This window comes from Natator depressus, chromosome 8 (assembly GCF_965152275.1).
Source record: "Natator depressus isolate rNatDep1 chromosome 8, rNatDep2.hap1, whole genome shotgun sequence".
NCBI lineage: Eukaryota > Metazoa > Chordata > Testudines > Cheloniidae > Natator > Natator depressus.
This window is the reverse complement of record NC_134241.1, coordinates 40990221-41015094: the sequence shown is the minus strand read 5'-3', so window position 1 is coordinate 41015094 and position 24874 is coordinate 40990221. Positions and strand designations below refer to the sequence as shown.

General features: G+C 48.1%; 1 protein-coding gene across 4 annotated transcripts; it reads right to left on the bottom strand.

Moving 5' to 3' along the window:
- Positions 1-680: 680 nt before the first annotated feature.
- Positions 681-24493, bottom strand: CCDC190 (coiled-coil domain containing 190). 4 transcript variants are annotated; one of them, XM_074962152.1, is made up of 5 exons: positions 24232-24493; positions 17497-17723; positions 5599-5913; positions 4411-4540; positions 681-2094 (listed from the first exon to the last, which is right to left on the bottom strand). In XM_074962152.1, exons 2-5 carry the CDS (start codon positions 17609-17611, stop codon positions 1470-1472), a joined length of 1185 nt encoding a protein of 394 aa, XP_074818253.1. In that variant the 5' UTR covers positions 17612-17723; positions 24232-24493; the 3' UTR covers positions 681-1469. The 4 variants fall into 4 exon arrangements, with proteins under 4 accessions (XP_074818253.1, XP_074818254.1, XP_074818256.1 ...); XM_074962153.1 differs by having other exon boundaries at positions 17497-17697; XM_074962155.1 differs by lacking the exon at positions 17497-17723 and having other exon boundaries at positions 24232-24490.
- Between the last annotated feature and the right edge of the window lie 381 nt (positions 24494-24874).

Sequence of the window (24874 nt, the reverse complement as noted above, 5' to 3'; positions counted from 1 at the left end):
AAGGATAGTGTGGATTGCACCCTCAGCAAGTTTGCGGATGACACTAAACTGGGAGGAGTGGTAGATACGCTGGAGGGTAGGGATAGGATACAGAGGGACCTAGACAAATTGGAGGATTGGGCCAAAAGAAATCTGATGAGGTTCAACAAGGATAAGTGCAGAGTCCTGCACTTAGGACGGAAGAATCCAATGCACTGCTACAGACTAGGGACCGAATGGCTAGGCAGCAGTTCTGCGGAAAAGGACCTAGGGGTTACAGTGGATGAGAAGCTGGATATGAGTCAGCAGTGTGCCCTTGTTGCCAAGAAGGCCAATGGCATTTTGGGATGTATAAGTAGGGGCATAGCCAGCAGATCGAGGGACGTGATCGTTCCCCTCTATTCGACATTGGTGAGGCCTCATCTGGAGTACTGTGTCCAGTTTTGGGCCCCGCACTACAAGAAGGATGTGGATAAATTGGAGAGAGTCCAGCGAAGGGCAACAAAAATGATTAGGGGTCTGGAACACATGACTTATGAGGAGAGGCTGGGGGAACTGGGATTGTTTAGTCTGCAGAAGAGAAGAATGAGGGGGGATTTGATAGCTGCTTTCAATTACCTGAGAGGTGGTTCCAGAGAGGATGGTTCTAGACTATTCTCAGTGGTAGAAGATGACAGGACAAGGAGTAATGGTCTCAAGTTGCAGTGGGGGAGGTTTAGGTTGGATATTAGGAAAAACTTTTTCACTAGGAGGGTGGTGAAACACTGGAATGCGTTACCTAGGGAGGTGGTAGAATCTCCTTCCTTCGAAGTTTTTAAGGTCAGGCTTGACAAAGCCCTGGCTGGGATGATTTGATTGGGGATTGGTCCTGCTTTGAGCAGGGGGTTGGACTAGATGACCTCCTGAAGTCCCTTCCAACCCTGATATTCTATGATTCTATGATTCTAAGAGTCACGAGACTGATCTGAGGTCTGGCAATCCTGCCTGTGAGTGAGAGAGAAATTCAGCTCAATCTCTTTAGCTGATCGAAGAGAAGAAGGTTAAGAAACCACTTGATTATGGACAACAAGTGCATGGGCAGATGATTTCTGAGAAAAGAGGACTCTTAATTCTAGCAGACACAGGCAAAATGAGAGCCAAGAGCAGGAAGATCAAGCTAGATAAACTCAGACTGGGAGAAAGTGGCAACTTATTTACAGTGAGGGTAAAACACCTTCTCAAGGGCTGTGGTGGATTCTTCCTCAGATGAAATCTTTCCATCAGGAGGTGGTGTTTCTTTCGAAAAGCTATGCTGTAGGTCAAGCAGAAGCTATAGGCAGTAGCTGGGTGAAATTCCATGGCATGTCTTCTACAGCAGGTCAGACTAGATGCCCTAATGGCCTTACAATCTATGAATCTATAACCCCGGCTAGCTGGCTGTTCCAGACAGCAGGGCAGACCACCTTTTCCTGTGGTTGACCCTCACAAGCCTCCCTTAGGGGAAGGAGCCATCATTTAGGGTTGTGCTGCTTCTGTTCTGCTGCTGGGGGGCTGGGGTCTAAGCTGTTTTCATGCCCAAAGATCTCTTGCAGGCTGAGTTCCTTCTCCAAGGCTGGAATGCCCTTGTGCCGGATATACCGGGCCTTCCTGGCTTCAGCATACAACTCCAGAAACCCAGGCCTGCTGTGCATGGATCTGAGGTGGCTGCTGTCGGGGGCATAGGCATCTGTATCAGAGCTTAGCTTCTCATGGCCAAGGGAAGGCTTCCTTCTCCCTGTGCAGCTAGTGGGCTTGGGCATGGTGTCACTGCCATCCACATCGCTGGCCTCTGCCTGTCCATGGGGAAGCACTGTGGGGCCTGTACCCAGCTCTCCTTGGCTGCTGGTTTCTTCCTGCTCTGCCAGATTGGCAGAGATGTTCAGCCGCCTGGCGACGGAATATCTGAGGTCAGACAGGTTGATGTCTGTGATGGAGCTTGCAGCTTTAGCCTGGGTGCATGTTGAAGTCGATCCATGCCTTCCAGAGGACTCCTGTTCTGCATCATCCAGGATGTTACCGTTGCGTGTCTGATGCTGCAAGGGTGATTGGGCTGCCCGTGTGGGTCCCTCCATCTTGGGCAAAGTACTTCTCGGTGCTCTATAAAGGAGGGAAGAGAGAGGGGTGGAAACCTGTGCAGTCACTGACCAGCGGCTCTCCCTTAATCACCTCCCTTTGCTTGCCATCCTGACCCCAGTGACCATGACAGTGCCCAGCTGCTCTGCCCACCCATCGTGCTTAGCTGCTCTGCCACGTAAGGCTACTTCACAGAGCCATGAGCACAGGTGTGTACCTGGCGTGAGTCACTCCTCTCCCTCACACCTGCCCCTTCTGCAGCGAGAGGGAGACCCTGGTGCACCAGGCTGCAGCCCCCTTTTCCGCTCCTCTAGAACCTTCTCCTCAGGTTTTGGCTGCACTTCTCCCCGCACCTCCTACTCCATCCATGGCCCCACAAAGTCACTAGACCTCTTTGCCACTACCTCCTGGCGCTGGCCACGGTGGCCGTCCGTTGCACCAGGAGGAGGTTGTTGGATGAGGAGGTGCTCTGCACCTGTGGGGCTATTTCTATTCCTCCCTCAGGTCACAACTCTGGGCAGAGTTCCTCTGGGCCACATCTGCTGGCTCCCTCAATGCCTTAGAGGAGCAGTGGGTGCTGTCCAGGGTTCTCTGCTCGCTGTCCCTCTCTGGCTCCCTGCTTATGATCCTGTGACCCTCACTCCCATCCTTGTTTTTCATTAGTTGTCTCCCGCATTCACTTGAGTCCTGGATCCAGTAGCTCCTCCCCTTAGGCTGTGGGAGGGACCTTCAGCTGTGGGCAGGCTTGTGCCCAACCACCTTCCCAGGACTTCAATAGGTGCTCTGCCAGGTGAGCCCAACAGGACTCCTCCAGCCAAGATTCCCGGTGCTCATATATATGGGCTGGGCATTGCTCCCTTTAGCCGAGACAGGCCATATTTTTCCAGTAAAAAAAATTCTTCTTTCAAAAAATGGGGACCTATCGGCAACACGCACACATGTTTTTGCAAAGCGAGTTTGTGTACAGTGACATTTTTCATTGTTTGGAAAAATATTGAAGTGAAAAATGTATTTAAAAAGTACCAACATTTTGGGGTATTTGCTACATTTTTGGTTTCAAAATTATTGTAAAATGCCCACTTAGTATATTTTACTCTCTCCCTGCCGTTTTTTCACTGAAACAAAGGAGGAAAAGCTTAAAAATGAAAAGAAAGTGAGAAAATAGCACATTTTTTCACTTCATTACTTTTTGCACTGGCAAATATGAGAAAAGAAACAAAAAATGGAAAACCTGGTGTGTGTGAAATGTGGTAAGTGGATGTTTTTCCTCTTTCTCCCCTTTTCCCTCCATTTCCCTTTGTCTTGTCACTGAGTGTGACAGATTAAATAACATCAAGGGTTTGTTTCTTGTCACTTTTTGCTGTCTCTTTTCCTTTTTCCTCTCTGTAACTTCAAAACACTCTCAAGCTTTGGCAGGAGCTCAGTTTGCCCTTTGCTGCTCTGCCCCTTACCAAAATCAGGGAAGTTTTGAAATTAGCGAGCAGTAAAAGGAAAAATGCTACAGGAATGAGTGACAAGGGGGGAGGGATAGCTCAGTGGTAGGGGGAGGGATAGCTCAGTGGTTTGAGCATTGGCCTGCTAAACCCAGGGTTGTGAGTTCAATCCTTGAGGGGGCCATTTAGGGATCTGGAGCAAAAACTGGGGATTGGTCTTGCTTTGAGCAGGGGGTTGGACTAGATGACCTCCTGAGGTCCCTTCCAACCCTGATATTCTATGATTCTATGGTACAAGTGGCTATGCCTCCACCTGGCCCTTTCCACATTATTACAGTTATTGCACTCAACGGCAATGGGGGAGGGGAGCAACACAAATTTGAAATGTCAAAAATCCAAAATTTTGAAGTTTTAAAAATTCAAAGATTTTTGAAAACTATCATGAAATTTAAAAGAATATATAAAATAACCATGGTTCCATTTCACACCCTGTGATAAAGGGACAATGTCACCATTTCAACATGTTTTTCCAAGTTCTGACCAGTTCTGTTAGTAAGTGCCATCAGAAGCTGGTTTCATGTGTGGCTAACCTCCCCCAGGACAAGACACTCAGCCTGGGATAACCTTGTCCAATCTGGGAGTTACCCTCTGCTCTCTTTACCCCGTCCTGTGATGGGCATCTCCAGCCATAGGCTGCTTAGCATGTTTGTAACCATCTAACTCCCTCTTGTCACCCATCCCCATCCACCCTGAGGCTTACCCTGCCCAGGGGCAGGAGATGCCTGCAGCACTCAGTACAGTCGTCACCCCTGCCTGGTTGGGCGCTGAGGTTTAATGGACATTTGTGTGTGGTGAGTGACTCTGGTTGCCAGGCTGCAGAGGAAGGTTACATTACACACATCCTTACCTCAGTTGCTCCGCTCGGCTGTTGCTGTGCTGCTGCCCTGACGAAGTGGGGAGCGTGGGCAGAGCTGGCTTTTTACCAACCTCCTGGGAGAGGTCCCCTAGAGTCACATGGGCCTTCTTCCGGGAATTGCCTAGGACATGAGCAAACACTGATCACTAATCATGGAGAACACTGGGGAGCAGCACAGGAGAGCCTGGGGCCACCCCTAGAAATGCACAGCTACCAAGGCACTGCTGAGGGCCAAGCTGGCTAGCTGGAAATCTTACCATCCATTTCGCCATTCCTTTTGGCTACCTCCACACGCTGTGTGCAATCCTCTCTTGTCACTGGGCCTTTCACCTGTGTCTCCCACCCTCAGCTGTGTGTTTTCTCCCATGCTGCCCCCAGCCACTTGGCACAGCCATCTAGTTCTCCCCTGCAAAGTGCTCTCTCCTCCTTAAAACCCAGCTGTTCACACAGTCCCAGCCCTCCCCATTCTCAACATCAGTGCTCTCCGTCTTGGGCCTGATCGTTTGCCTGGGCAGTCTGACAGTGCCTTTGGGCACTGGCTTAGTCAATGTTTGCAAAGTGGCGTGCACAGAAGCAATTTTGAAATCAAGTGATAATTCATAACTAAACCCAGACACTTATGCCAACCGTGTATGGCACCAACGGTGTCATGAACAAACTTCCCAAATAAATCCAACTACAGCATAAAAGATCTAGCAAACTTACTGTCACCACGAACCCACCATGTCCCTGGCTTCACTTGGTCTGGCGACAACCTAACTGACAGCCACATCTTCCAGAAACATTGCCTCCTCTTTCCGCTTACACCCCTCAGCAGCTTAGAGCGCTGCAAAAATGCCCTAATGTGGCAATGCAAAGGCTGTGTGAGCTGCTCATACACCTAACTTAGGAATGGAATTGATATTGACACAAGCAAGTTCCAGCATAGAAGACAGGCAAGTGCAGTACAGCTACGCAGCACAGACACCAATACCAAATATCCAGTGGCTCTTTAACTGGCCCTTTCTGCGGGTTGCCTCACAGATTCTCTCCTTCACTCGCACTTCCCCCACTGCTTGGATTGCTGAGTTTGCTGCTGGGCAGGATCTCTCCTCACTGCATGTCTAATTTTGGAGGGTTTCTTTGTTATTCATGCTGGGCTGGGGGCTCTATTTGGAGGAGATGGGAAGGGAGCCTCACCTTGTTGCAGTCTCTGTATCTCCTTCTGGATCTGCCTCTGCTCTTTGATCATTGAATTCATGTGGTAGAGTCGTGCTTCCTCTAAGTCCTGCAGCCTATGGCTGAGCCGGGCTTCAACCTGCTTGAGATCCCGTCTCTCCAGCTCCCAGCGCCTGGATGGGTCTCCCTCTGCCATAGGTGTTTTGGACTGATGTATGATGCCGACAGCTGCTCCCCTCCTAGGCTGGAAAGTCCCAGATAAGAGCACAGCACCATGGAAGGGACCTGTCAAGGCTGATTCCCCATGCTGGCACTTTGAGTGCAGAAGGTGGGGGCCTGCAAGGGTTCTAAAAATTAATACTGGCCACTCCAGGCTTGTATTAAACTCCCAAGGTTACAGCTTCTCTCTGACCCTGGATGGGTAGATGCTGCCACCACCCAAGTGCAAAAAAAAAAAAAAAGAAAACCCCTTTAGACCCAGGAAGGTGCACTTGGGAATTCCTCCCTGTCAGGTACCTTCAAGCCCTTTCACCCCCCCCTCCAGGGAAGAGCTGAGAAAGAAGTCAAAGGAAATCAGCTGTTGCCACCAACTAATTAAACAACATGCACAAACCTCTTAGGACACAAAAATCCTAATCCTGTTCTCAAAAAAGGTAAATTTTATTAAAAACAGAAAGAAAGAAAATACATCTGGAACTTAGGCTATTGCTAGATTTTTAAAAGAGCAAATATAATAATTAAGCATCAAGAATAGTTTTCTTGAGGTCCAGCTTAATGGTTACAAGCAAAACAAAAGCATTTGGGGGTTAGCACAGAGAAGTCCAAAAGCCGTAAAGAAATAAAAGGGATAAACCTAATCATGTCTTCCTAGACATTTCCTGATCTACTTACATATCTGGGATTTCAAATGAGTAGTTTCTAGGTATGATTTAATGATTTTCCATACCTGGCGCAAGCTCTTACAGCATAGTCCAGCCCTGTCCCTGTTCTCCAGGAGAATAATCACACACGGACAAAAGGGAGCCTTGTTTCAATTTTAAAAAGTTCTAGCCTTCCCATTGGCTCTTTTGGTCAGGTGCCCACTCACTTCCTTTTACCTATGCACGCAGCCAGACTTTTTAACCCTTTATAGGTAAAGTAAGTAGAGAAGAGCTACCAAGAGGGATTTTATAGCTAACTGGCTGGCTGGGTGTCCATAAAAGGAAGCTACCCCTCCCACCCCACCCCCCACACTGCCTCACTTTCATTTATCACAGGACCTGAAACAGGAAGAGCTCCGCAGGCTAAGGAGCACTTTGCCATGAGAGAATGTCTCCATCTCCCACCAGAGGACCTGAAGCACTTTACAGACCTGGCGGGCTTCACCCTCACCACACTGAAACAGCTATTCTCACCACCCTCAATTTGCCAAGGCAGAAAGCCGTTAAAAGACTCACTCAACAGACCAGTGTCACAGGCCATCTTTCCTTACCTAATATCACAGACAGTGCTTTAATCCCCTGACAGGAGGCATCTCCCAAAGATGGACTGATTTGGGATTGATAGCCCTACGGAGTCCCCCCTTGGCTCAGTGAATGTTGGTACTGCCCCCGGTGCCCCAGTGTCACTAGGCCACTCCGGGTGAGGAGCATCTTGTGCAATGGGAAGGTTGAGATGTTTAAATGCACAAACCCCATGACATGCTCATGGTGTGATTGCCATAAGCATATCCCCCCCCAGCCTCCACCTTACAGCCATGGTGCAGCAGGGCCACTTGAGTGACAGGTCAGCTTTCAATTGAGGAGAGCTTTGCCTGTCACTGCTCTGCATGCACTCTACCAAGTAGACATTCCACCCTGGCGCCCGCAGCCATGGGCCCCTCCTCTTCGCAAGGGCGCTGTGAAAGCCTCCCTGTAGCTATTAAACTGTTGCCAGGTATTATATTGCTGAGAAGGCATTGCCAGTTTGTAACAGAGGCTCCACTGTGCAGAGGCTCAAGGGCAGCAGCAGCATACATCACCCTTATTGGAGTGTGTCATAAATATAAAGGGAAGGGTAACAACCTTCCTGTATACAGTACTATAAAATCCCTCCTGGCCAGAGGCACAATATCCTTTTACCTGTAAAGGGTTAAGAAGCTCAGGTAACCTGGCTGGCACCTGACCAAAGGGACCAATAAGGGGACAAGATACTTTCAAATCTGGTGGGGAGGGGAAGGCTTTTGTCTGTCTGTTCTGTGTGCTTGCCAGAGAGCGATCAAGAAAGCAAGCAATCCAACTACATTAGAATTAATAAGTACTAGCAAGGAAAGGCGTTAGTTTACTTTTGTTTTGGCTTGTGATTTTCTCTGTGCTGGTTTTCTTTTTGTAACTTTAAAGTTTTTGTCCAGAGGGAAATCCTCTGTGTTTTAAATCTGATTGCCCTGTGAGATTAGCTTCCTTTCTAATTTTACAGAGGTGCATCTTTTACCTTTTTTCTTTCTAATAAAGTTTTGTTTCTTTTAAGAGCCTGACTGATTTCTCTATTGTCCTAAGACCCAGGGGTTTGGGTCTGTGATCACTTTGTAACCAATTGGTTAAGATATTATTCTCAAGCCTCCTCAGGAAAGGGGGTGTAAGGGCTTGGGGTGATATTTTGGGGGAATAGGAACTCCAAGTGGTCCTTTCCCTGATGCTTTGTTAAATCACTTGGTGGTGGCAGCGTACCCTCTAAGGGCAAAGAGTTTGTGCCTTGGGGAAGTTTTACCCTAAGCTGGTAGAAATAAGCTTAGGGGGTCTTTCATGCGGGTCCTCACATCTGTACCCTAGAGTTCAGAGTGGGGAGGGAACCCTAACAGAGTGCCATGGGCTTCTCCAGCACGTAGGCAGCTCAGCTCAGCCACCAGCTCAGCCCACTCTGCCTGCTTAGCTCCCTGCTGTGAGTATTTCTAAGGTACCTGTCCCCTGGGTATCTAAGAGCTTAGCAAGGTTATTCCTTTCTCCTTGTTTGCTAAGGAGAAAAGCAAGTGTTCTCCTGTGGTGGGCAGGGCCTTCTCCTCCTCCTCCCTATTACTAACATTATCTATACAGTGTTGTTGCAGCCTGTCAGTCCCAGGATATTAGTGAGACAAGGTGGCTGAGGTAGTATCTTTGATTGGACCTACCTCTGTTGGTGAGAGAGACAAGCTCTCCAGCTTACACAGAGCTCTTCCTCAGACCAGACCTCTTGGCTGCTCCTGTGGCTGCATGTTTTATACACAAGTCAGACCAGAGGAAGAGCTCTGTGTGGCTCGAAAGCTTTTTTCTCTCACCAGCAGAAGTTGATCTAATACAAAATATTCCCCTCCCCCTTGTCTCTCTCTGTAATTATCTATGTGTCTGAAGCCAGTCCAGGACACGGCTCCATGGTGCTAGGTATACAAACACACTGTGACATAGCCCCTGGCCTGACAAGCTTACCGTGTAAATATCTGAAGGGGGCTGGGGAGGCAGTGAGCTACAAAAGGCACACAGAATCAATGAAATGTAGAGCTGGAAGGGACCTCAAGATGTGATCAAGTCCAGCCCCCTGCACTGAGACAGGACCAAGTAACGCTAGACCAGCCCTGTTATTAAAACCCCCCAGTGACAGGGATTCCACAACCTCCCTTGGAAGCCTGTTCCAGAGCTTAACTGCCCTTATTGAAATAAAGTTTTTTCTAATATCTAATGTAAATCTCCGTGCTGCAGATTAAACCCACTGTTTTTTGTCCGACCTTCAGTGGACATGGAGAACAATTGATGACAATCCTCTTTAAAACAGCCCTTAACATATTTGATGGCTGCTATCAGATCCCCCCTCAGTCTTCTAAACATGCCCTTTTTAAAAACTTTCTTCAGAGGTCAGCTTTTCTAAGCATTTGATCATTTTTGTTGCTCTCCCCTGGTCTCGCTCCACCTTATCCACATGTTTCCTAAAATGTGGTGCCCAGAGGGACGATGGGCATGGCTGGTTAGCTCCATTTTTTCTCTATATTCTGAATTTGACCCTGGTGCAGAGAATAATACAGCTTGCTAGGAAAATTCTTCAACAGGAAGTGCCCATGTTAGCATGGCCCACTTTATTCACTGAAATAAGCTGAGCTCAGAAGCTTCTGTATGGGTAGGACTGGTGGAAAGTTTTCCATCAAAACTGTATTTTGATGGAAAAGTTTCAATTAAATGCAACTTTTCACTACGTGTCTGTTCGCAATGGAAAATTTTGACTTTTTGTTGAAAAACTGGACATCCAAACATCAACAAGTTTTTGGTTTTTAGTTGAAAACTGAAAATGTTCAATTTGGAAATGCCACTGCTGTGCTTCCCGGGAGTTTTAGTTTGGCTGCCTTATATCCCCATTTTGCTTTATGGGACAGGTTCCCCAGCCAGACTACATCTCCCACAACACATAGTGGCAACTCAGCAAGAGGGGAGAATGTGGTGTATGATGAGAGACATAATCTGGCCAGGGAGCGCAGCTCATAGAGGAGAATGGGGGCATGAGGCACCCAAACTACAATGGCCATGAGGCACTGTAGCAGTGGCATTTCTGAGTTGCAACTTTCAGTTTTTAATAAAAAGATTTTGGCCATAAATGTAAAGTGTTCGATTTTTTTTACTGAAAAATTGAATTTTCCATGGAAAATGTTGACCTTTATATTTCTATATCATCTATATCTATATCAGCATGTTCATTTTTATCTTCCATGGGAAAAACCTCTTTTCTGATCAGCTCTACTTGTGGGTCAGCGGATCAAAACACTGGCAACCTTAGCAGTAAATCTTTGACCTCAGTGGCCCTGCTTAAAGGATATGACGCTGAGAGGGACCAAATCCAAGAGGTCTTTGGCTGGCTTCATTCACCATGAGCATTTAGCCTGAACCTGAGTGAAAGTTAAACTAGGAGACTTTGTCCTGACAAAGCAGGGTGAGAGAGACATTGGAGAAAGCAAGCCTTTGTTCCTGGCTGTAACTGAATTCTGAGACCTGTATGGCCACTCAGTTCTGAAGGAATAGGCAACAGCCCCAGCTGCTTCCAAACCCAGCAGCATAGATCTGTGGCCCTGATAGAAACAGTGCCCACTGTTAATACAGAGAGGGAATCCTGTGGAGAGAAGTCCTAACCCTTCCAAATGACCCATCTCCTCCAGGCCAGGTGTTATCCCGATCTGGACCAGCAGAGAAGCTGGCACCTCGGCTATAATTTGTTGTTAGAGACTGATGCTGGTTACAGATGGTTTCTAGAGAAGCAGTGGGGAAAGCATGAGGATGTGTGTACTATGTGTTTGACCTATCACAGGGAGCCAGGCCTGGGAGGAGGGAGGGGAAGGTTTTATCAGGGAAGGGCTAAAATGTGGACTAGAGTCTCTCTAGTCTAGTGGTTTCATTGCCAGCCTGAAGGGGAGCCAGGTAAATCATGAGCACTGACCTTCTTAGATCAACAGCGTATGTTAGTCCAAGGAAGACAATAGGATGTTTTCAGGCAGGTTTAAATGATGCTGTTCTGTGAGCTAACATACAGCCAGTAAGTCACTGTGCCACTTCCAACCCGCAGGCACCCGCCCGCGGGGCACAAAGCACACCTGTGCTAGTCAAGCACTGCACAGACAGGTGCGGTAAAAGCACCTGCCTATGCACCTTCCTCTCAGTCTGCAGCAACCCATCTATGCAAGCCCTGGCTGCCCCACATAAAACTTTGCCAATGCACCTCAACCCTGACTGGCAGCCCTCCAGCTATGCCAGTCTCCCCTTCCATCTCTCACCTGCTGACCTATTACTATTATTGGTATATATTGTACTGTGGTAGCCCTAGGAGCTCCAGTCATGGATCTCACCAGTGCCACTGACCCTCTATCTTGACTTTATCAGGCCTTGTTGGAGCCTTTCCCACTCCCAGTTCTGCCAGCATACCTCACTCCTGGCTCTGGAGTACTAACAGACACTTCAGTGTATGCAGAGGCTATTTGATCTTTTGTTGAGAAAAGTGTTTACTTTACACTGAGCTGAGGCGTTCCCTTGGACTTCCTAGTCTCTTGTAAACTGGAGGTGATTGAAGCAGGCACTGTTCCCTCTAAGTTGTGCCCATGTGCGCGTGCACACAGATCTTAAACCCCGTGCACACGGCGAAACACAGCGTGCACTTCGGCTTTTTTTTTTGCTTTGGCGGTGGCGCTCCGGCTTTTATTTATTTTTAGCAAAATTCGTCGGCGGCACAGAAAATTTTTTTTGCACACACAGCCTGTTAAAAATTAGAGGGAACATTGGCAGCAGGGGGTTGAGTTTCTTGCAGACACTTGAGCAATGGGCTCTGTTGTCCTGGATTCTTACCGAGGTGTCAATAAAATGCTCCCAGTGTAAACAAGACACTCTCTTCCAGTCCAGCTCTGGATCACCCCCACCCAGTCCACCCACGCACGCGCCATTATTTCTGCTTTCTGCACAAACAGCTCTGTCCGTGGATTCCTGCATGACCTCCTGCATTTCCAGCCCTGGGCACCCTAGCAGGGTAGCCCAGCTCTGACCCACAGCAGCGTTGGTTATTCCAAGAGACAGAGGGACAGCCCTTCAGATAGAACACGAAAGGGTCCAATTCTCTCCCATGCACTGGTGTGTGCTGCATGTGTTAATGAGTGTGCAGAGAGGCCATAACTGGGAGCCACTGGAGATGGAAGTTTTGGGGTGATTTTCTTTGGTTTGGTCAAAAAAATTGGTCAAAACATTTATACCAAAACAGTCTCAGTATTGCCAATGTCAAGAGATCAAAACTGATGGACTGGACACCGAAAAACAACCAGACTACATGATGGTTTGTGGTCTGTCCTTTGATTGCTGAATGCCCCCTGCCCAGTCCCAGTGCATGTGGGAGACAGTGTTGCCAATGTTCCAGATATATTGAATCAGGGGATTCCGGCCCCTGCTGCAGGAGCTCTTGCAGGGCTAGCCTTACCATGAGGCGAACTGAGGCATCCACCTCAGGTGCCAGACTGTGGGGAGTGCCACTGGGACCCAGAGTGTAGAAAATTGTGTCTGCTGCTGGTGCATATGTATTCTCTCTGCTCTAGATGCACAGAGACGGTGGAGTGCTGTGCTGGAGGAAGGAGGGCACAAGAGACATAACAGGAAGACAGGAGAAAAGGTGAGAGGGAATAACAGAAAGCAGCAGGAGCTGCAGGGAGAGAGAGGAGGAGGAGGAGGAGCCTCTTATGTACCTCTCTAGCACCCCCAGGAGCCTGGACTGATTAACACCAGCTTCTCAGGGAGCTTCCTGTTTCCTGCTGCTTCCCTGAACCCACTTGAGGAGAACCGGCAGTCAACTGAAGTAGTAGCAGCCAGTTAGGCCCTTAAGATGCTGATATCTTCCCTCACTCAGGCCCTGCTACCAGCCTGCTTATTTGTCCCCTTCAATTGAGTGTTGAGAGCCATTATAGCTGGCACAGAACAGCATTCATGATTGAAAGAAGAAAACACCCCTCTGGGGCAGCATTCAGAAAAAGAGGAAAAGCTTCATTTGCTTTCTTATCTAAGCAGGAAGGAGCTCTCCTGAGATACATAGACACAAATGTTCACAGTGAGCCTTCCGGCCCCAGTGAGGATGTGAGTGGTGAGGAGATGCCTGATCTTCCAGTTAGTCAGAGTGCAGGTGACCTGGCAGCCACTGCAGCATCCATATCTCCATCTCAAATGGATGTAACCATGCACATTCCTGAAGAAAACTGTAGATCAGAGAAGAGTGGGGTGGAGGCACAAAAAACAGCTGCTGCTGAGTTTAGTTCCTTAAGTCAAGATGATCCAGGTCTGTGGACCCACTTGAGCAGTAGCCTGAGGGAGTTCCTTGTGCTGCATGGGCCACAGCAAGTGAAAAAACTTCATGTTCCCCAAAGACAATGAAAATAGAAGTTTCCATCCAACACATTACTAGCGTGAAATCCCCAATGGTGAAAAAGTGGAGAGGCCATGCCTTATGTACTCAAAAACCCAGAATGCTGCATACTGTTTTTGTTGCAAACTCTTCCAGTCTAATGTTCCAGCCCATTGTTCCTGTAGAACCCAAAGGACTGGAAGAAATCTGGCTAGAAATCTGGCATGCCATGAGAAGGCAGCAAATCACCAGAGAGCATTCCAAAAGGTTGCAAGAGCTTGAGATGAGACTAAGGTTAAAGGCCACCATAGATGATGAGCATCAAGAGAAGATTGCATCAGAGTCTCTTTACTGGCAAAAATGTTCTGAAAAGGCTCATTGCCATTGTCAGAATGCTTGCTACCCAAAATCTAGCACTGCGTGGCACTTCAGATCAGCTGTATTGCCAAACAATGGAAATGTCCTTAAAAATTGTGGAGCTGATGGCTGAGTTTGATGCTGTACTCCAGGAGCATCTAAGAAGAGTCACCACCCAAGAAATGTACACACACACACCACTACCTTGGAAAAACAATTCCAAATGAGATCATACAGTTACTGGCAACAACAGTCAAAACAGAAGATTGTGGCAGATCTGAAGTCAGCAAGATATTACTCTGTTATTCTGGAGTGCACACCTGACATCAGCCATACGGAACAAATGACTTTAATGGCGCATTTTGTAATGACAACAGAACCTAGTGAAAATGTCCCTGCAATGGTGACTGTCAGAGCATTTTCTATAATTTATTGACATTGATGATACTACAGGAGCTGGTATGACAAATGTGCTTCTTAAAAAGCTGGAAGATACGGAAATTGCGATAGCTGACATGAGAGGTCAGGGCTACAATAATGGTGCCAACATGAGAGGAAAGAACAAAGGAGTGCAGACACGGATCCGAGAGTTAAACCCTCAAGCTTTTCTTTGTCCCATGCAGTTCTCATTCATTGAACTTGGTGGTCAGTGATGCAGCATCAGCTTCTAGCGAGGCTGCTGAATTTTTTAATGTAATTCAAAGCATCTTTGTATTTTTCTCTGCATCAACTCATCGATGGCAAATTTTGAAGCAACATCTGGGAACATCCTCTCTGACACTGAAACCACTAAGTGCCACATGATGGGAAAGTCGAGTGAAGGCGATAAAGCCTACCAAACACCAAATTGGGAAGATAGATGATGCCATAGTTGCCATTATGGAGGATAATGCTATGACAGGAACTGTTTGTGGGAGAACAGTGGCAGAGGGAAATGGAATCACCAGAAACATACATAACTTCAAATTTCTGTGTGGCTTAGTGTTGAGGCATGACATACTGTTTGAAATAAATGTGGTAAGCAAGTGACTCCAAGGTGTTGACCTTGATATATCTGGAGCAATGGAACAACTGGACAAAGCAAAGTCATACCTACAGTCTTACCGATCAGATGAGGGATTTTAAAATGCTCTGAAGAGTGCACAGAAGTTGGCAGAGGAACTTCACACTGAAGTTATTTTCCCACCCATTCAAGAATACAAGAGTCACCAAAGAAGAAGACGTTTTGATTACGAGGCATGGGATAATCCCATAAGAGACCCTGTCAAGGTTCCTTCCCCACTCTGAACTCTAGGGTACAGATGTGGGGACCTGCATGAAAACCTCCTAAGCTTGTTTTTACCAGCTTAGGTTAAAACTTCCCCAAGGTACAACTATTTTCCTTTTTCCCTTGGACTTTATTGCTGCCACCACCAAGCATCTAACAGATATATAACCGGGAAAGAACCTGCTTGGAAACGTCTTTCCCCCCAAAATCCTCCCCAAACCCTATACCCCCTTTCCTGGGGAAGGCTTGATAAAAATCCTCACCAATTTGCATAGGTGAACACAGACCCAAACCCTTGGATCTTAAGAACAATGAAAAAGCAATCAGGTTTTTAAAAGAAGAATTTTAACTGAAGAAAAAGTAAAAGAATCACCTCTGTAAAATCAGGATGGAAATACCTTACAGGGTAATCAGATTCAAAACATAGAAAATCCCTCTAGGCAAAACCTTAAGTTACAAAAAGACACAAAAACAGGAATCTACATTCCATTCAGCACAGCTTATTTTCTCAGCCATTTAAACAAACACAATCTAACGCATATCTAGCTAGATTACTTACTAAGTTCTAAGACTCCATTCCTGTTCTGTCCCCGGGAAATGCATCACACACACAGACAGAAAGAGAGACTTTGTTTCTCCCTCCCTCCAGCTTTTGAAAGTATCTTGTCTCCTCATTGGTCATTTTGGTCAGGTGCCAACGAGGTTATCCTAGCTTCTTAACCCTTTACAGGTGAAAGGGTTTTTCCTCTGGCCAGGAGGGATTTAAAGGTGTTTACCCTTCCCTTTATATTTATGACACGCCCCCCAAATCACAGATAGGGTGAAACGCTGGCTGCGATTTCTTCCTGGAGCTCTAGGAGAAAACAGAGTTAATAAGACACATGCATCTCTAAATATACTACCAAGTATATAAAGACTAACAATATTTTCCACATCTCAAGGACGATTTTAACCAGTTGATTCTGGGAAACTTTCACAGGAGAGTTCATCAGCCACTTTGTTAGAAGCTCCTGAGATGTGTTGGATGTCGAAATCAAAATCTTGGAGAGCTAAACTCCACCAAATAATTTTTTTGTTATTTCCCGTGGCAGTATGAAGCCACTGTAGCGCAGCATGGTCGGTTTGCAGGTGGAAATGCCGTCCCCAAACATATGGGCGTAGCTTTTCCAGAGTGTAGACAATGGCGTAACATTCTTTTTCACTGACTGACCAGTTGCTTTCCCTCTCAGACAGCTTCTTGCTGAGAAACACTACAGGGTGGAATTCTTGATCCGGTCCTTCCTGCATTAAAATGGCTCCCACACCACGCTCGGACGCATCGGTGGTTACTAGGAACAGTTTGTCAAAGTCTGGGGCCCTTAGTACAGGGTCAGACATGAGTGTCGCTTTAAGCTGGTTAAAGGCCTTCTGATACTCTTGGGTCCACTGAACGGCATTTGGCTGTTTCTTTTTGTTTAGGTCTGTCAATGGGGCGGCGATTTGGCTGTATTGCAGTACAAATCGCCTTTAATAACCGGCCAAGCCTAAGCAGGATTGAACCTGTTTCTTTGACTTTGGGACAGACCACTTTTGGATAGCATCCACTTTGGCCTGTAGGGAGTTGATAGTTCCTTGACTATTGGATATTAGGAAAAACTTTTTCACTAGGAGGGTGGTGAAACACTGGAATGGATTACCTAGGGAGGTGGTGGAATCTCCTTCCTTAGAAGTTTTTAAGGTCCGGTTTGGCAAAGCCCTGGCTGGGATGATTTAATTGGGGATCGGTCCTGCTTTGAGCAGGGGGTTGGACTAGATGACCTCCTGAGGTCCCTTCCAACCCTGATATTCTATGATTCTATGACCCACCTGGTGTCTAAAGTAAGTCACTCTGTTTAGGCCTATTTGACACTTCTTAGCCTTAACAGTTAGTCCGGACTCCCTTATGTGCTCGAAGACTTTTTGTAGATGTTCCAGGTGTTCTGCCCAGGAATCCGAAAATATGGCCACATTGTCAAAGTAGGCGACTGCATATTCTCCCAATCCCGCTAGGAGACCATCTACAAGTCTTTGGAAGGTGGCGGGTGCATTCCGCAGCCCGAAAGGGAGTACATTAAATTCATACAGCCCGACAAGTGTGGTGAAGGCTGACCTTTCCTTGACGGATTCATCTAGCGGTACCTGCCAGTACCCCTTGGTTAAGTCCAAGGTAGAGATGAACTGGGCCCATCTCAGTTTCTCTCATAGTTCATCTGTGCATGGCATTGGATAGTTGTCTGGGCGAGTTACGTTTTTGCGTGGATTACCGTAAGCTAAATGCTGTAACTCCCCATCTGGTTTGGGAACTAGAACCACTGGAGATGCCCATGCACTGCCAGAGGGGCGGATTACACCCATCTGTAACATATCCTGGATCTCCCGGTCTATAGCAGTTTTAGCTTGAGGAGACACCCAGTAAGGTTGGACTTTAATTGGGTGAGCATTACCTGTGTCAATGGAGTGGTATGCCCGTTCAGTCAGTCCTGGGGTGGCTGAGAACGTCGGCGCATAGCTAGTGCACAGCTCCTGGATCTGCTGTCGCTGCATACGCCCAAGGGTCATGGAGAGGTTCACCTCTTCCACACCACCAGCACTTTTCCCTTCGCAGTAGACACCTTCAGGCCACTCAGCGTCGTCTCCTCCCTGGGCTGTAAACTGACAAACCTTTAATTCTCTGGAATAAAAGGGCTTTAGAGAATTAATATGGTAATACCTTAGGCTTTCGGTTGGAGGTGGGGAATGCTATGAGAAAATTAACAGCTCCCAGGCGCTCCTGGACCGTGAATAGCCCTTCCCACGATGCTTCTATTTTATGGGCCTGGAGCGCCTTTAAGACCATGACCTGGTCCCCTACTTTGAAGGAATGCTCTCCGGCATGTTTATCATACCAGACTTTTTGCTCTTTTTGAGCATCCTGTAGGTTTTCTTTAGCAAGGGCTAGAGAGGTTCAGAGGGTGTTTTGTAGGTTGGTTACAAATTCCAGAATGTTAGTTCCTGGAGAAGGTGTAAATCCCTCCCATTGCTGCTTCACCAACTGTAATGGCCCCTTAACCTCACGGCCATATACAAGTTCAAATGGTGAAAACCCTAAACTGGGATGTGGTACAGCTCTGTAGGCAAATAGCAACTGCTGCAACACTAGGTCCCAATCATTGGAGTGCTCATTTACGAATTTACGTATCATGGCCCCCAAAGTTCCATTAAACTTCTCCACCATGCCATTTGTTTGATGGTGGTAAGGAGTGGCAACCAAGTGATTTACCCCATGAGTTTCCCAAAGGCTTTCCATAGTTCCTGCCAGAGAATTAGTTCCTGCATCTTTGAGGATGTCGGAGGGCCAACCTACCCTGGCAAAAATGTCTGCTAGTGCCTGGCACATACTTTTAGCCCTGGTGTTGCTTAGAGCTACTGCTTCCGGCCATCGGGTGGCAAAATCCATGAAAGTGAGTATGTACTGCTTTCCTCTGGGTGTCTTTTTTGGAAAAGGACCCAGAATATCCACAGCTACTCGCTGAAATGGAACTTCAATGATGGGGAGTGGCTGGAGAGGGGCTTTGACCTGGTCTTGGGGTTTTCCCCGCTTTTTGGCATACCTCACAAGATCGGACAGAGGTAGAAACATCCTTGCCCATTCCCTCCCAGTGGAATGACCTCCCCAAACAGTCTTTGGTCCTGTTCACCCCAGCATGGCCACTAGGGTGATCATGGGCTAAGCTCAAGAGCTTGACCCGGTACTTAGTTGGAAGTACCAACTGTCTCTGAGGATGCCAGTCTTCCTGGTGTTCACCAGAAAGAGTTTCCTTGTATAGAAGTCCTTTTTCTACAATAAACCTGGATCAATTAGAAGAGCTGAGAGGCGGTGGGTTGCTCCGTGCCACTGTCCAAGCTCTCTGGAGGCTTTCATCTGCTCCCTGTTTGGTCTGGAACTGTTCCCTTGATGCTGGAGACATCAGTTCCTCATTGGATTGTGGACCTATGCTTGGTCCCTCTGGAAGCAATGTAGGGAATGGGGCTGTTTCCGTGGACTGTGAACCGCTCTCTACTGGTGCACTATGTTGGGGTTCAGGCTCCAGCTGAGCCTCTTGTGTAGGGTTATGGGCTGCTGCCGGTTCAGGTTCGGTGGGGCCCTCTGGTGTTGGGGTTGCAAGTACTGGGTTCAGTGCTGGCAATGGGTCTGGTGCTAGTTCTGCCAGTTCTGGTTCTGGGACTGGCTCTGTCTGGGTCTCTGGGACTGGATCCACTACTGCTGTTGCAGACATTGGCCTGGGGTCCGGGTCCATCACCTCTGACCTGGTCCTGGTAGAAGTTTCCGGGACAGAGCTAGACATGATGGCTTGTTTAGCCTGGTTGCGGGTGACCATTCCCACCCTCTTGGCTAGCTTCACACGACTGGCCAACTCTTCCCCCAACAGCATGGGGATGGGATAATCATCATAGACTACAAAAGTCCACATTCCTGACCAGCCCTTGTACTGGACAGGCAACTTGGCTGTAGGCAAATCGGAAGAGTTGGACTTGAAGGGTTGAATCGTCACTTGGATCTCTGGGTTGATTAAATTGGGGTCCACTAAGGAAGCATGGATAGCCGACACTTGTGCTCCAGTGTCCCTCCACGCGGTGACCTTCTTCCCGCCCACACTCAAAGTTTCCCTCTGCTCCGAGGGTATCTGGGAGGTATCTGGGCCTGAGGACCTCTGGTGTGATTCTGGTGCAATGAACTGTAATCTGTTGGGGTTCTTGGGGCAGTTGGCCTTTACATGCCCCAGCTCGTTACATTTAAAACATCGTCCAGCTGATGGGTCACTGGGGTGAGGTGGGTTGTTGAAGAATGGTGTGGCGGGACGAGAAGGTGGCTGGAGGGTTCCTTGGGGGGTAGGTGGGGCCTTGGGCTGCCCCCAGTAGTAGGGTCTGGTCTGAGGTTGTCCCTTCTGGTATCTGCTCCAACTGCGACCAGTTTTTTTCTTTTCTGCCACCTCCACCCATTTGGCTCCAATCTCCCCTGCCTCGATTACAGTTTTGGGCTTCCCATCTAGGATATATCTTTCTATTTCCTCAGGAACTCCCTCTAAGAACTGCTCCATTTGCATTAGGAAGGGCAAATCTTCTGGAGATTTAACACTTGCTCTTGATATCCCAGCATCCCAATGTTTCATAATGTGGTAGGCATGTCGGGTAAATGACACGTCTGGTTTCCACCTTAGGGCTCTGAACCGCCAATGGGAATGCTTGGGTGTTAGCACTATTCTGACTCTCGCCTTGGTTTTAAACAGTTCATACTTGTTCATATGTTCCTTAGGCATTCAGCCGCCACCTCAGCTAAGGGTCCACTGAGCTGCAGCCTCAGCTCTACCATTTATTGGTCTGTAGAGATGCTGTACCCAAGGCAGGCCTTTCGAAGTTTTCTAAGAAGGCCTCGGTATCATCGCCTGCCTTGTAGATGGGGAACTTTCTGCGTTGGGAAGTGGTACCTGGAGAAGGATTGCTAGGGTTTGTTGGTATATTCTGCTGAGCCTTTGCCTTCTCCATCTCCAGTTCATGCTTCCTCTCTTTTTCCTTCTGCATCTGTCTGAGTTCTACCCTCTTTCATGTTTCTTTTGTCTTTCCTCAGCCTCAAATCTGGCTAATTCCAGCTTCTGTTGAACAGTGCAGTCTGTCATCCTAATTTCTCTGTTTTAATTAACTTTACAGCCGAGAGTTAGAAAGAAAAAAAAAAACTTGGCTTGTAAAATTTTGCTGTGCTGTCTGGATACCTATGTTCTCTGATAGTGATTGTCAGCCTACAGAAAAATCCTTAAAAAAAAAAACAAAAAAACTAACACCTTTGTCTCCATGTAAATAGGCAGAAAACCCCTCTAGTTGCTCTTCGGGAAAAAAAACTTCTTCAGGTCTGTGAAGACTTATGAATTTCCCTGCAGGAGGTTAACTACCCTTCCTTTAGGTAGAGAAAACTCCAGCTCACAAAAGACAATCCTCTTTTGTCTCTGCTCTGGCCCCCAAGAAGAGAAAAAAAAAACAACCTCTAACTGCTTTCAGCTTAAAACCTGCTTTCCAGCAGCCCAAAGGAAAAAAAATATTTCCTTTTAAAATCATAGAATATCAGGGTTGGAAAGGACCTCAGAAGGTCATCTAGTCCAACCCCCTGCTCAAAGCAGGATCAATCCCCAATTTTTGCCCCATATCCCTAAATGGCCCCCTCAAGGATTGAACTCACAACCCTGGGTTTAGCAAGCCAAAGCTCAAACCACTGAGCTATCCCTTCCCCCCCATCTGTGCTTCTGGTTCAAAAATCTCAAATTGATCTCAAAATGATTTCAAGTTAATCCCACCGCTCTGCCATCATGTCAAGGTTCCTTCCCCACTCTGAACTCTACGGTACAGATGTGGGGACCTGCATGAAAACCTCCTAAGCTTATTTTTATCATCTTAGGTTAAAACTTCCCCAAGGTACAACTATTTTCCTTTTTCCCTTGGACTTTATTGCTGCCACCACCAAGCATCTAACAGATATATAACCGGGAAAAGCCTGCTTGGAAACATCTTTCCCCCCAAAATCCTCCCCAAACTCTACACCCCCTTTCCTGGGGAAGGCTTGATAAAAATCCTCATCAATTTGCATAGGTGAACACAGACCCAAACCCTTGGATCTTAAGAACAATGAAAAAGCAATCAGGTTCTTAAAAGAAGAATTTTAATTAAAGAAAAAGTAAAAGAATCACCTCTGTAAAATCAGGATGGTAAATACCTTACAGGGTAATCAGATTCAAAACATAGAGAATCCCTCTAGGCAAAACCTTAAGTTACAAAAAGACACAAAAACAGGAATCTACATTCCATTCAGCACAGCTTATTTTCTCAGCCATTTAAACAAACAGAATCTAACGCATATCTAGCTAGATTACTTACTAAGTTCTAAGACTCCATTCCTTTCTGTTCCCGGCAAATGCATCACACACACAGACAGAGAGATACTTTGTTTCTCCCTCCCTCCAGCTTTTGCAGTTTTTCCCTGTGGCTGAGCCCCTGTAGTGCATCATGAGAGATGTAGTTCAGCTAGGCATTGGGGCCCATAGGGAGAATGAGGGCATGAATCCCTGGCCGTGCTTTAGCGCTCCTTGATTTTGTGTAGCACAGAAGCACATAGATATCCTGCTGCTAGACATTAGCTACAAACCTGCAGGTTGGAAGAACAGAGCAGTAGTGGGTGAGCTGGGGAGGAGAGGTGATGTGACCTTTGGGTTACTGGGTTTATATTACAGCTGGGGATTATTTGACTAAGCGTTTTTTATTAGAAAAATCCCAATTTGTTGAAAACAAAACTTTTAATGGAAATGTGATGCTTTTGATGGAACTTCTCTTGGAAAAATTTCTTAAAGCCAGAATGGAATTTCTGGTCAAAACCAAGGAAAGAGAAAGACACTCCACAATAGTCAACTTTTTAGTGTACTCTACCGGCCAACTCAGAATGGGGATGGGAACCAGGGTCTCCCACAAAGCCCTGCGAGGGTTGCCAGGTGTCCGGTTTTTGACCGGAACACCTGGTTGAAAAGGGACCCTGGTGGCTCTGGTTGGTGGTGCAGCCACGGCCTGGGGCTGAGGCAGGCTCCCTGCCTGCCCTAGCTCCACGCGGCTCCTGGAAGCAGCCGCCAGGTCCCTGCAGCCCCTAAGCACATGGGCAGACAGGAAGACTCCGTGTGCTGCCCCCGCCCCAAGTGCTGGCTCCGCAGCTCCCACTGGCCGGGAACTGTGACAAATGGGAGCTGCGGGGGCCAGCGCACAGACCCTTTCTGGACATAAATGCGCCTAGGGGCTGCAGGGACCTGGCGGCTGCTTCCTGGGAGCCACAGTAAGGGCTGCTGGAACCCTGCACCCCAAATCCCATCCTGCACCCCAACCCCCTGCACCAGCCTTGAGCCCTCTCCTGCACTCCAAATCCCACCCCAGAGCCCACACCCCAAGCCAGAGCCCTCACCCCCCCTCGCACCCCAACCTCCTGCCCAGTCCTCTCCCGCACCTCAAACCCCTCATCCGCGGCCCCACCCCAGAGCCTGCACCCACAGCCAGAGCCCTCACCCCCCTCTGACACCCCAACCCCCCTGCCCCAGCAAGTGAATGAGGGTGGGGAAGAGCGAGCGACAGAGGGAGGGGGGATGGAGCAAGCAGGGGCGGAGCCTCGAAGATTAGAAAGTTGGCAACCCTAAGCCCAGGGCTAGTAGCTATTTTAGGCTCTTGTGCTCTCTCCTGCTGGAGCTGTTCCACTTTGTATAAATAATTAACTATTAATTGGATCAGCAAGAAAGACTGACTCTGTAGCTTGGTAATTAGGTATTCATCAAGGACGTGAGAGACCCACATTTAAATCAGGCAGTCCTGATAGGAAGCTAGAAACTGGATCTCCTCTACACGTGGTGAATGCCCTCATCACTGGGCTACCAGCTATAAGAGGGTAGGAGGATTTGGAAGTTTCTTGTTTAATCACAGAAAAATGTGAAAGGACTCTGTTTCATCCTGATATGGATTTATGAAATGGAATTCCTGTTTTCCAGCCAGCTCTAGTTCACATTGTCTAGACGGCCTTTGTAGCCTTGTACTGAAGGTTTCAGAAAGAGAGCCCATCTTCCCGGAATGGACGAGCTTTTGGATTCCAAAGATCGAACTCTGTGTGTGTGTGTTGGGGGGGAGGGGGGAGGTAGGGGGTATACGGTTGCTATAGTCAAAGCCGATCAAAGCCTCTTTGCACAAACCACAATCTGTTCCTTTAATGTGAAACGTGGATTCTTGGAATACGCCAGGAACCCTCTCACACAACAGGAGACTTTGGAGCTGGCGGTGGGGCCACTGCCAGGCCTCAGCCCAGACTAGAAAGCAAAGTCCCGAGACAGTGTAAGGAAAGCCTGCTCTTGCCATATGTAAAGCCCACAGCTTTGCTAGTTACTCATCCTGAGCTCACGGTTGTGAAAGCAAAGCCTGCACCACTGGCAGGAACAGACCCTGACCGAGGTGGCCAGTGATGAAGCCAAAGGGACAGGGGAATGGGAGTTAGGATCTTACAGAGCAGGGAGGGAAATGCGCAGGCACAGTGCCCAGTAGGTGAGGTGCTGCTATGCCCTGCTCCTGGGCCCCACTGCAGGGCTAATGCCACTGCTAGGCAGGCCTGAGGGCGCAGGGACAGCACAGGTACTTACCTGATCGGGAGCTAGGAGAGAGTGGCTGTTTCCAAGCAGAGCAGGGAGCTGGACAGGACCAGGCTCACAGCTCAGGGCATAGATGCAGCACTGGAGCAGGGAGTTTTCTGAAGTCAGGCTCACTCCTCCTTTGCATGGTTCACTCCTTCCCTCTCATTGGCCTGCCGGGAAGAGCCCACGCCCCTGACCGCAGGACACAGCAAAGAAACACCTAAAGCACCTGCAGCTGCCGGGAGGCTGGCAGCCTCTTTGTCTCCCTCCCAGCATGATGGGAGCAGCTCTGCCTGGCCCCACAGACCAGCCTGCCCCCGCCCTGCAGCGGGACTGCTCAAGTCACTATTGTTCCTTCCCCAGCCGCAGCATGCTTGTTTCGTGGCTCTGCTGCTGCCTGGAGATGGCTAATCACCTAGGAGGTGGAGGCTGGGCCAGGGCCAGACACAGCAGACTTGGGGCTCTGGGAAGGAGCTGCGCAGCATGGATTGCTGCATGGGAAGCTGACTTGGGAAGGAGCTGAAGCAGAAATAATCCATAGGAAGCAGCCAGCTGAGAAACTAGAGGGTAAGGCCCAGTCTTGGCCCCCTGAGAATGCCCCTGGGTGGGTGCGCCAACCCCACCAGCCCAGTGGGCATGCTGGGACTTGTGA

Bases quoted from the DNA above. Each gene is read 5' to 3' on its own strand.
- CCDC190 (XM_074962152.1), bottom strand. From the start codon at position 17,611: ATGACCCTTGGGCGTATGCAGCGACAGCAGATCCAGGAGCTGTGCACT. The intron at 5,914-17,496 runs GTAATGCTCACC...GAACCCTTGCAG, and splicing joins ATACCACTCCATTGACACAG to GCCCCCACCTTCTGCACTCA. The intron at 4,541-5,598 runs GTGAGGCTCCCT...CTCATGTCCTAG, and splicing joins GATACAGAGACTGCAACAAG to GCAATTCCCGGAAGAAGGCC.